Here is a 12846-nt window from a genome sequence, read left to right as displayed (position 1 = left end):
TAGAGCTGAGCAGAAGAAAACAGCAGGTGTTAAGTAGTGATGATGTACAAAAGAACAGGAGTGTGGAAGGGTATGGCAAATTAGAAAGTCCATGTCCATATAAAGGGTGCAGGCAAAAGTCAACTTCAGCCTATGGTTGCCATTTGGGAATATGGAACCTGTGTGGTTAGATGACTATATTTGAATGAAAGGAGGGAAAGCCTTCCATTTTAAAATTAAGTCTTCTGGTATTTAAACATTGATTCCCAATGCTGTAGAGGCCAATCAATGCACGCCTGTGGTTTCAGTCCCAGGGGTTGTATTTGGAGTTTCAGGAAGGAGATAGAAATAGAAAGGGATGAGAACAAAGACAGTAAGGAAAGTGAGAGAGGCCAAGGAGATCATGTGAAGCAAGGGAACAACACAGAGCGAATGAGCAGGTAAAAAGGTATTTGCAGTGTTGCTGAAGGAATTTTAAGAACAAGGTTTCCACTACCTAACTCAAAATTTAGTTTTGTTGGAGTTTAAGATAGAGAATAGAGGGACAAAACTGTATGTGAGAGACATCCTAACTAGCAGGGTAAATTTTGGTGGCTCTTAAGGTAGAAGCACGGGCTCAGGAGTCAGAAAGATCTGCATTTAAACACTCCTTCTGCCTTATGCTAACTGGATTACCTTAGCAAATTAATCTACTTTCCTTCATCTGTTAAATACAGATAACAGTATCAAACTCTTAGGGTCATTATGAAGAATAATTGATATAATAGACAATGAATCCTTAGCACAGTTTATGGCACACTTTAAACATTTAGCAATTGTTGGTTGTATCTACTACTGTCAGGGAAGTGGCCATGAGGACAATGGGCATCAGGTGTATTAGACAGACATTAAGAGGGAAGAATTTACAGAACTTGGTTAATTGAATATAGCTGTTGAGGGGACAGGGGAAGAAGGATCACTCCCAGTTTTCTGGCATGAAAAACTGTGTAGATGGGGGGGTGACTTGCATTATAAAAAAGAATGGAGGATAAGGACTACTTTTGGTAGGAAAAATGATGTGTTCAGTTATAAAATTTGTCCTGGGAGACATTGAGATTGTGCCCTATAGGCAGCTGGCGATTTATCTCTAGAGCTAGGAAGGAAGAGTTAAGATGGAAATATATTCCTACAATTAACCAATAGAGCAGTGGCAAGTAAAGCCATGAAAATGGATTAGCTTAATACCTGGGTGATGTAGCGTGGCTCTGTGACCCCCCAAAATCTCACCTTAATTGTAATCCCCATAATCCCCATGTGGAGTGGGGATGAAGTGGAGGTAATTGAATCATGGGGGCAGTTTCCCCCATGCTGTTCTCATGATAATGAGTGAGTCTCATGAGATCTTATGGTTTTATAAGTGTCTGGCATTTCCCCTGCTTGCACTCATTCTCTCTCCTGCCACCCTGTGAAGAGGCACCTTCCGCCATGATTGTAAGTTTCCTGAGGCCTCCCAGCCATGTGGAACTGTTGAGTCAATCAAACCTCTTTTCTAAATAAATTACCCAGTCTCAGGTATTTCTTCATAGCAGCGTGAGAATGGACTAATACACTGGGTGATATAATATGTACAACAAACCCCCATGACACATGTTTATCTATGGAACAAAACTTCACATGTACCTCCAAACCTAAAATAAAAAATTAAATGGATTAGCTCATGAAAAACAAACTGTATAGAAGGAAAAGACAGTCAAGCACAAAGAATGAAGGGGAAAAAATGTGGGGTTTTTTTATTTTTTTATTTTGAGAAATGGTGTTAAATGAGAAGAAACTATGCTGTCTGAGGCTCATGGCTATGAATAGGAGTCAAGTCTTGCCTTTGTGCAGATATCTCCAATGTTAAAATGGTTAGGAGAGCCCAAAGCAGTCCTTCCTCTTGGACTCAGAATGGGAGAAGTTAAATGTCCACAGTAGTGCTCTGAGCTGGGGGTGGTAAGTGTTAGAGATGGCATCTGTCCTGATAGAGGAAACAGAGCTGAGACAAGAGGGATCAAACCAAGCGGATAGCAGTAAGCCTCGTTATTTTCCCTTTTCGTTGCTCTCTAGCCTTTAGTAAAATTTCATTCAAACATTTCATCTGTGTGTCACCTCTGCTACATGGTAAAATCTATTATTCATTGATGCTCAGGCCAGTATTAAAGCATGTCTCCCCTCCATCTCTCCTAAGCTACTCTATGTAGCAGGGGGCAGTGAGAGAACCTCAGGGGAAAGAGCAATAGCTCATTGTATTGCTTCTCACCAGCAAAGCTCTCTTCTGGTGGGAAATCCAGGGTTTTATTTTATCAAGGCAGGTGACATGTCATCATGGGAAGGGGCAGCCTGAGGGGTAGATGTGAAGGGAGGCTCAGAGTCAGCCCCGGTCCCACCCTGGCTATGTCTGTCATGCTAGAAGCAAGCTGGGCAACAGATACCAGTGAAGAATGAGGAATGGAGCAGGGCAGTTTTATGTTTTAATCCATCTTAGCAGTCCTAGAAGTGGGCCAATTCACCTAATGTTCAGAGCTCATATTTTTATGAGATGCTCTTCAGTAGAATAATATCAATCTTTCTGGGTTTCATAATATTTGAAATAATTTATGTAACACATTTATACTATAATAGCACTCAAATATGTCATTAAGGTGACTAGAAGAAACCCAACTTAAATCTACATAAACAAAGCAAAAAAGTGTTTGCACATGCAAATGGAGAGTCAGGGCTATAGTAGTTGTCATCAGGACTCGGTTTCTCTCTGCTATGCATTTTGCTGGATTGGCTTCATTGTCAGGCTGTGGAGGTCCTGGGAAACTGTAAAGGCACATTATCTCTACTGTCATCAGTTTCAGCATGAAGGAAGTTTTGGCTTCCTAAAAGGTCTCATACATGTACTGAGACCCAGACTGACCACTCAGGTCATTTAGATTGCCATTACCATTTTAATAATAAATAGCTGGCCCCTTGTATAGTAAACTCATATCCTTATGCCTAGAGGTCAGACCTTATTCTTGAATCAGTCACTGGCCAGGTGTATGGAACTGTGCTAATTATCACATCTTGGCCGACAAACCTTCACCTGGTCCAATAAGTATGGCTAGATCCTGCTCTCACCTGTTTCACATTAGAAACCGCAACATTTTTTTAAAAGAATAGAAGGAAGACAATGCCTCAATGCCGGGGCACAATTTCCAGAAAATCTGGTTTCGTTGCTAGATATGGAACCCTTGTATTAGCATTCTTTTAATCCCCAAGGTGGTTCCAATAGGCCTCCAGTTTGAGAATCCTGGTCTAGAGGCATTCAGTCCCCTGATCAGCCTGGACACCATCTGCTGTGCCAGCAATAGAACCTCACCTAAATCATTTGTACTATATATGGAACAGGGGTTATTCACCCAAACTAATCTGAGATACAGTTACTGAAAAGAGCAGGGATGGTTCATAGTAGGTAAAAACAGAAGATAGACCACGTATCTCATCCTGACACTCACTGCCAATGTATTTTGTTGCAAACCTTGCCATGTTTTCAACACTCTAAAATTAAAGGTCACGGTTCTTCAATATGGACAGCTCTAAATGTTATAGGGAGCATTATGCTAAGTGCATAAATAAATACAGGGTCCTTTAATATCTAAACCATCATTGTTTTGCATTAAAGAAAAATAAAACGGGAGTCAAAAGTACCGAATGAAGCTTGGAGCTATAGTGAGGGATTGGGTCATGGGATGAGGGGAAATAGAGAAGGAAAAGACAGGAATGTGTCACAGCTCTTCTATATTTTCATGGGGTAAGGAAAATATACTTTAGACTCATTTAGGAATATTTGGATGCCATTGCTCCTGGAGAAAAGTTACTAGCAGGAAGATACAGTGATTAAGGGAGCTAAGTTAGAGATACGTGGCTAATGCTAGGATTCTGTATCGCCAAAGCTGAGACCATGCAGGGAAACATTCCCAGACAAGTCTTTAATCTGTGCAATGCAGTATGCCTCAGGAATTTCCACTTATTGTTCTGCATGTCACTAAGCTGCCCTCAGGAGTGCAATGAAGCTCAGCTTCCACACACAAGTTTTGGTGCCAGTAATGCCACACATTCTGCATAATTATAAGGAACATCCATCTTTTGTTTGCAGCCCAAAACCTTGTGGTTTGAACATCAGGCAACCCTATGGCAGCTAAAAGTTGCATGGTTTGGGAAAAAAAAAGTCTAGGTGAGCCCTTGGAATGCAAGGCCAAACATTCTCATATTCCACCCCAGTGGATTAGGTTCTTATATGGCAAGTCATGCATTTCAGGTCTCCACTCTGTCTCAATGCTTGAGTTTTCATGTTGGAAACAGAGAATCTCTTTCCCCCAGATGGTCATTCAGGCTGTAATGTGCACGAAATGCTTTAGAAACCAGAGTCTTATACTGCTTAGCTTGCCATCCATGTTGGTGACATGTTTTGAGTCAATGACATTATCTACAAATGTTTGCTTATCTATAAAACATATTTGACAGTGAAGGTCTTCAAGATATTAGTTAAAGAACATCACGGCAGATACCAAATATAAAGGCTCTTACATGATGTTACTAATGAGAACTGCCAAATGTTAAAAATATTTTTAAAAAATACAAGTGGTTTCTAGGAAATATTTGAACTTAGTAAAAGAAGGACCTGAAGTTTCTTTTATCTTTCTTTCTTTGAAATTAATACATCTACATGTTATTTTATACATCTCTATATTATACCTATTTACTCTGAAGAGGGGTAACCACCCCTTTGGCAGTCTAATAAAGCTGCTGGACTCCTTCCCAGAACACATTGTAAAAATCAGTAATAGACAATGCATATGATTATAAAGAAGTGAAGTATATTGAAACATATGAGTCCAGGTTCACAGACCTGAAGGTTCTGTGGTCTTAGGTGAAGAAGCTAATATTATGTCATCTCCCTATGAAGGTTTTATTCAAGGGCAAATTTGAGGCATTTCAACAAAATATGTTAGAAAGTGTCTTGGCAGGGGAAACAAATTTAGTCATTCATAGAGCTAGGTAGGTAATGGTCATACCAGCAGGAAGAGTGGCAGTGAACCTGTGAATGGTGGGTGCTATGGCAAAAGCAAGGAGGCTCTCTTAAGGGCCTGCAGATTTTGCCGCATGGAGATGTGGGCCCTGCGTGACCATGTCTCCCTAGATTTTTCAAGAGAAGCTGGGCATCTGGACTTTTATATAAACTATTCATATTTGTTACTGTTGGCTGAAGAAAAAATTAACATTGGGACAAAGAAAACATATCTTTTACCAGATTTGTCAGGAGGCCTGCAAATTTGTAACTTCAAGAAAGTAAGAGAAGTTGGAAAAAATCAATTACTTGTATTTTAATGTATTTTTTTACTATCAGTATCTTTATTACATTTATATATATAATAAAACATAAGAATTAGTTTAAATTCAGTTTCCTCTCTAGAGTGATAGCATGCTGCAATGGAACAATTGTTGGCTTCTAGAATGTTTTAATTCTTCCAACAAACATTTATGTGCCAAGCAATTCACAAGCTGGTAAGAATATATAGATTAAGACACTGTCTTGTTTCCAGAGCTTACAGACTAGTGTGGAAAGAGTTGTAGCAAGATATTATAATACAATATGTTAAGGCCTATCAAAGAGATATGTAAAAAGTACAAAGGGAGTAAGAGGGAAGAAAACATCTTCCCAGGAGATTGGGAGGGATTCTTAGATGAGAGATCTCTTTGAGTAGAGCTTTGTATCAAGAGGATCAGATTATTAATGATCTAATAGGACATGCTGAAGAAATGGACTTTTACTCTAGAGAAAATATAGGTTCATTAAACAATTCTGAACAGGATCAATGCATTCAGATTCTTGTGATTATTCTGGCTGCAGTATGGAATATGGCCTACAGGCGGAGACAGAGTAAGGAATGAAGACCCACAAGATGATGACTTCAATAGTTCAGACAGAATTACAGCGACTGCAGGGCTCATGAAACAAGACTACTTAGTTAAAATGAGAGGGGATAGAAACAAAAGAACCTGGCAGCTGGTCGTATGCTAGTGGGCAGGGTGGCAAAAGAGAGGAAAGAGTTGAGAATGATGTGCAGGACTTTCTAAGAGAAGAAGTCTAGTATAAAGGTGAGGGCATAGTCTCAGGAGCCAGATTACCTGAGTTCAAATCCTACCTCTTCCACTCATTTGCTGTGTGACTTTAGGCAAGTTGTTTGTCCTCTCCCAACTTCAGTTTTGTATATATGTCAAGTGTTCTTACAATACTGCTTGCATCTGTGCCTAAAAATTACTGTTGTTATTATTATAGTTCTGGTTCGAATGGAGGTTACATTCAGTTTGTTTTAGAAGACACAGCATTTGAAGTACATTTAGAACATTCTAGGTTAGCATATTTAAATATGTGGATCTCCAAGGTCACTCAGGAACCAAGGCTGCTGATAGAGTCAATGCTACCTCCAATACATAGCTTCCAAATTTGCCTTGGGCATTAATACCTGCCAGCATATAGGGGACATGAGGATCATACATGACTTTTACAGGCTAGGACTGGAAGAAGTATACTTCTGCTCATTTTCCCTTGGCCAAAATATAATCACAGGGCAACACCTAACCTCAAAGAAAGCTGGAAAAGGTAGTCTTGCAGTGTATACATCACATTTTAATGATAATCTGGCTGGTTTTTAAAAATTAATAAATAAATATGTAGATCTCAAGTTGAGAAGAAAGTTTCATTAGCATGAAGGGGGTGATTAGCATCTTTTATGCTTTTAGTGAAGGCCAGGGTTTGAATCTCCAGGACACCAGTGTTTGGTGGGAGGCAAAAAATCTGCAGGGAATCATAAGAAGAGAAGGACAGACAGGTAGCAGGAGAAAAACAAGAGTGGTGTCTAAAAACCAAGAGAATAAGGGATTTCAGAAAGACTGTAGTCAACACAGAAAATGCTACTGATAATAGAAAAGCATCTATATTTAACAATTAGGAAATCTTTAATAAAGTAAAGATTTACTTTATTAAAATAATTTAAAACAGCTTCTTGCTATTTGACATATAGAAAACACTCAAATGAATTTCCATTATCCTTAATTTAAATGCACTCCTTGAGAAAGAAGAACGAAAAACAACTACTAGATTGAAACATAAACATTCTATCTTTGTAGGTCAAGAAACAGTAAATTGGACAATTTTATATAATTCAACTATGCTGAGTAACTGAAAAGCTGCTTCAAAAATGGGTAAAGCTAAAAAAAGATGCTTGAGCCTATTGTTTGCGTTATGATGCAAGAACAAAAATTATCCCTCTTTCTTCTAATTTTCCTTAGAAAATTGAGCTGATAATAATTGCCAATATTGTATTCAGACAAACAAGAGGTAATGATATCTAAATGCCTTCCTTACTCTGTATCCTACTCTAGTTATTTTTCTTGTCACTTTGCCTTTGAATCTAAAAACTGCAGGGATGAAACCTGAATGCAAAAGTAATTTGAAGGGAAGGATAGTCACACCTTTCCAAAGAAATGTCTTCTATTACTAATAACATTGGTGTTATGAAAAGTCTTGTTATTTTGGCAGTGTAGACTATAAAGTGAAAATGTTGAGTGTTGGCTTTGGAATCAAGTCCTGACTCCACTACTTATCAGGTATGACGTCCAGGGAAAATTTCTAACTCTTCTAAACCTCCATTTTCTCCTGTGGAAAATGGAGAGGAGACTGCTTTGTCTTGGGATTCTGTTAGGATAGGGGGAGATAATGTATGTAAGGGTTTAGGGCATTGCCTCTTACAACAAATGGTAGCTTATGGCATTTCACTTTTTAACTGTCTATACGTAGTAGATGAGCATGAAAAAGTTTGAGAAAATTGTTTTTAAAAGAATAGACATTTTAAAAATAATTAGTCTTAAATTTCACAAACAAAAACGTTTAAGTTTTTGTAGTGCAGCCTTATCCATTCACTGGTAGCCTTCCAAGAGAATCAGCAGCCAGATTCATAACTTCCCAAGACACAAGGGCTGAGTATGTGTTGTGCTTCTCATCAGTCTTGGGGCTGGCCAATGTGTCCCTTCATAACCAGTGAAATACATGACTCGTAAAACAAAATCCCTCAAAATCTATACCCAAATAAAAGCCATATAATTAACTACTGAAACTTATACATAAATAGTATCACTAATGATACACCATAGATAACTTTATCTTATCCTCAAATTGTCTTATTAACTTGATATTTTCCAAAGGTAAAAAAAAGAAATTATTTTTAAAAACATAATTCTCTTTCATTTTACATTAAATTAAAGCAAAATAAATTTATAGCATGCTGAAACTATCTGGTTAAAAAAAAATTCATCACCTAAGTTTTCAAAGTACATTGGTATTGTTTCATTTGGAATTTAAAACTGAATAAAAGCAAGTCCAAAAATGCCCAAAGCTGTTATTTACTTTGCATTTTTCTGAAAGATTACTATGCATTTCCATTGGCAAAATGGTCATTAAAAATATAAGACTATTCAGTAAAATGGAATCCTATAAAGTATGACAGTATTATGGATCTTGAAGTCACTAGTGCAGATGTTCCTAATCATACCAAAAACACAAATACACAAACCAGTTTGTTCCAGCTACAGAATAATTTAATTAAAAGAGTGCTTATAATTTAACAGTGTACATAATAGTTAAAGCCAAGGAGGTAGTGAAACTGCAAGGAAATATAAGCCTGCAGTGTCTATGCCAAGGAAACTGCTCTAAATTCTCAAGGTTCAGAAATTAGTTCCTTTCTTTGCTACAGGTAGAAAATTATTTGAATTAGCCAAGAACTGCAATGGATATATCTTTAAGGCAAACAAATACACACGCATGCACACTAGGTCGGTAGGTTTCGCCAATAGAAACACCTATCTAAATCCAGAATATCATTTAGTCTGTTTTGGGGAAAGTTAAAATCAGACTTCTTACCAGTTTAAATATCTTACTGAGAAATAGATGTAGTAGGTAATGTGATACAGAAGTAAATCAGCATAGACAGTAAAACATAAGCTCTCAGGACACACAGGATTCTCTTTGCAAATACCAATCTTGGCAAAGAGCCTCCTTTATGTACAGAAAGCTTTGTTCCTTGTTTATAGCAACTCTCAAGGCTACAACAGGTAATTGTGTGCTGCTAATTAGGTTCCAAAATGATTGTGTTCAAGCCAGGAGTATTTTATAGCTTGATTCAGTGAAAGTAGGCAACTATATCCATAAGATCATGTTATAAAAACTCACACTCCCATAATTACTAATCTTTCACTCTAAAACAGTGTGAATTTTAACAGTGAAAAAATGTAATGTCATTCAAAAGTTTATTCAATGCTTAATAGCTATCAAAATACAGAGGAAAAAAGACAATTAGGAAAACTCTTCTCCAAATATATCCAATATGCTTGTTTCCCCACAGCTAATCTCCATTTATTTAGCTAAATTGTTTATTCTAGGTCATACTATTATTCCAAGGAAGCAAAGTGACATCTACTCTGCATAATACAGGAAACTCAAATGCAATACATTACCTTGGGTCACCTGTTGAACTGCCAACATTATCCCAGACACAGTGTCTGGAAGCAAGTTTTCTTTCAGATTGTAATGTGGTGCCCAATCCAAAATGGGCAGTCGCCTTCTACACCACTGTATAATGTCTTCACACTGAGGGGTATGCATCTTGCTCCAAAGCATGCTTTTCTTTTTCCTCTTTGCTCCTGTCATTTTTCAGATTTCTTCTTGTAGAAGTAAACTTCTCTAAAGAAGAAAAAAAATCATTGCAGAACACCTCCTTTCAATGCCAAGCTCCAATTCGTCTGTGGTTTACAATGTCAAAGCTGCCCAGAAAATAAGTAAATAAAAGAGAGAGAGAGAGAGAGATTAACAGAAGCACTTCAATATATGCAGCTGTCTTTTTATGATACAGCTAATTATTCTAGATTTAAAAACTATAGATTAAAACCTTGAATTCTTATCTGAAGGAGAAGTAGTTCCTGTTCATGTAATATTTTTTTCTGGTCTTGGAAAAGTAATGGGTTCAGTGTTAAGTTGGTCTACAGCTCTCTCGCCAGTAATTCCCCTTATATTCACTGTAGTCTTATGTTTTTGGCTGCAATCCCAATGGTTAATGAGGTAGTTCTGGGCGTGTGTTGGAAGTGGGCTGGGCTATGCAAATGAAACCAGGAAATATCCAGCTAGTCCAGTCTCTCTCTACAAGCTGTGCAAAATCATAAAACTGCCAGAGGGATCTATTGTGCAAAATATATTCAGAGAATCCAGCCCTATTTCTTTGACAGCTATATATTTTCAACATTATCAGATGACTGCCAGTTCTACAAAATTCAGAAACATAACAGGGCATTGCTAAAGGTCCTTACCATTTTTATTCCCTGGCAGATGAGGTTTTCATTCATACAGAAACATTCAGATAGCTACTGCCCAGTCTGGGAAAGGAGTAACTAGTTCTCATAAACAAACTGAAATTTCATCTCATGGGCTAAGAAAATAAGTATCACAATGAGCACATATTTGTGACAGGAGATCTTCCCTGTCTCTGAAACTGTTCATTCAGTTTTCTCTGATGGTTTCTCTAAGTCCTATAATTCATTCTACTGTAACTGAAATTTACTGAGGAATGTTATATGGTTCAAACTATTGTTTGAAGTATCCTTAGCTTTTTTTATGGTGCTGCCTTCTTTTTGTATAACTTTTGGGGGTAGGTGTTCTCTTTTTAATAAGGGGTGTTACATTTTATAATAGAACAGACTGTCAAAGATTTTTATTTTATGATCATTTTGCTTAGCCTCCAAAAGAAAAAGAAAAACTTAAATCTATGAACTGTGCCATTGGAATTAAACCAAAAAGGCAACATACTAACTAAAATTGTGTAGCCAAGGAAAAGAATACAATGTATATAGTTTGCTGAGTCCTTTTTAATGCCCATTTGTTTGGAGAATAGAAATCTGATTTCTGGAAGCCTTTATAATAACAAAGTACTTGGATCCCTCCTGCTGCACTTTTTCCCTTTGTTTTTAAATTAAAGTGAAGAGTTGCTCTCCATCTTCTAAAGATGACATCTCTAGCTTTGTGTCTGTGCAAAAATACCTTTCTTTTTAAATCCAACGAAGAGACGCAGCAGGGTGGGGGGGACTTTATTTATACTTACAAAATAGAAACTGCTTTGTTTGTCCAACTGTTTTTACATTATATTAAATTTCTAAACCATTCAATAGTTCAGGTTTGGGGCCTGTAGAGAGAGCCCCATTTAGAGACCAAGTTGTAGCATTTTAATCCTATCCTCTTGGTATGAGAGATGAACTCACCAAATAATTGTAAATTCATGCTTGAAACATTACATCGGTTTTCCTTCACAAAAAGCAATCTTTACTTTTGTTCTATATACTCCATTTATTATATACGCAAAGAAATTCAGAAGCTATACATACACTGATTATGTATTACCTTTATAATAAAAATAAACACAAGATTTTTTTTCAAATCCTATCTAGGTCATAAATTCTAACGTATGTTAACAATATGAGAAAAATAATTGAAAGCTTAACTGAAATCACCAATCAACATCTATCATTTGTGTAATTTCAATCATTTTTAAATTTGTGTTAAATTCCATAACAAAAAATTCACATGAACAGGATTTTATGAATTGAAGGTAAATAGAAGTACCTAAATCATATAGCACCAGCAATTGTTCTAAAACATTTCAAGACCAAGAGAGGGTAGAAATTAACAAAATAGTTCTGAAATCTCTCAATTTAAAAATTTCTTAAAATTAGAATGAATCTTTCCTAAAAATCTTTTTTGAAGCTTAAATCTGGAATTCCAATTCCAGATGTTTTTTTCAATTTCCATGTGCATACATATTATTTAAAACATGTCAAACCAGAGCATGGATCACGCCTATTTATAATCAGCAATGCCAGAAAGAAAGAAAAAACATTATGAGGAAATTAATTCACACACATAAGATTCTCAGAGTAACTTGAACAGCCTGCAAAATTCAAGAATGCTAAGTGTATTCATTCAAAAGTTTCAATGACTAAAAGTAGCTTACAGTTCAACAGTATGTACCATCTATATGGAATATCTCTTCCTAAACATCTGGGATAATACCTATACAAATAAAAAGATGAAATTGTTATCTTCTACTTCATACATGGATTAACAGAAAGATTTTTTGTAAAATCTCATTTTGATTACATCACTGATATGTTTGAATTTCAGTTATCTCCAATATCACACTTAAACTCATTAGTGGAAGCAATGCAGTCCTTCTCTGCTCCCCTACCCACCTTCTACTCACTAGCTTCTCATTAACTCTAATTCAGCAAGTTTTTATTAAACAATGATAATTTGCTAGACTCTGTGTGAAGTGCTACAGAAAAGGGAAGGAAAAGGAGTAGATAGTACCTCTGTATTCTAGGAGTTACTATTTAATGAAGAAAATCAAGACATGTATAACTAACTCAAGGCAGAATGTGATAAATAACAGTCAAATCACCCAATAAGTCATACGGGAGCTCAGAGGATGGAGAGTGGCATTCCCTTCGCGGGGAAAAACAAAAGTATTTCAGCCTGCTGAGACTCTCTGTTGTAGCAGGTAAGTATACTCATGATCTCCTGGCCATTACTTTTCCGTTTTTTGTTTTTTGTTTTTTAAGACAGAGTCTCGCTCTTAACTCCCAGGCTGGAGTGCGATGGCACAATCTCCACCCACTACAACCTCCACCTTCCAGGTTCAAGCGATTCTCCTGCTTCAGCCTCCGGAATAGCTGGGATTACAGGTGCACTAGTCTATTTCTATATTAATATTAATGTCC

General features: G+C 36.9%; 1 protein-coding gene across 3 annotated transcripts in view; it reads right to left on the bottom strand.

Annotated features, from left to right (window-relative positions):
* The window catches only part of SLC26A7 (solute carrier family 26 member 7), a 148757-nt gene extending 138637 nt beyond the window's left edge, over nt 1-10120 (bottom strand). For 2 of the 3 annotated variants that reach the window (XM_003821136.5, XM_055116720.2), the window contains exons 1-2: nt 9972-10120; nt 9541-9846 (exon numbers count right to left, since the gene is read on the bottom strand). In XM_003821136.5, the coding sequence (XP_003821184.1) occupies nt 9541-9733 (193 nt within the window). In that variant the 5' untranslated portion in view covers nt 9734-9846; nt 9972-10120. The remainder of the gene's footprint in view (nt 1-9540; nt 9847-9971) is intronic. The other variant, XM_055116719.2, reaches the window with a different exon arrangement.
* Between the last annotated feature and the right edge of the window lie 2726 nt (nt 10121-12846).

The sequence above is a fragment of the Pan paniscus genome, chromosome 7 (assembly GCF_029289425.2).
Source record: "Pan paniscus chromosome 7, NHGRI_mPanPan1-v2.0_pri, whole genome shotgun sequence".
NCBI lineage: Eukaryota > Metazoa > Chordata > Mammalia > Primates > Hominidae > Pan > Pan paniscus.
Note: the sequence above shows the minus strand (reverse complement) of the source record. Positions and strands in the feature narration are given on the sequence as shown.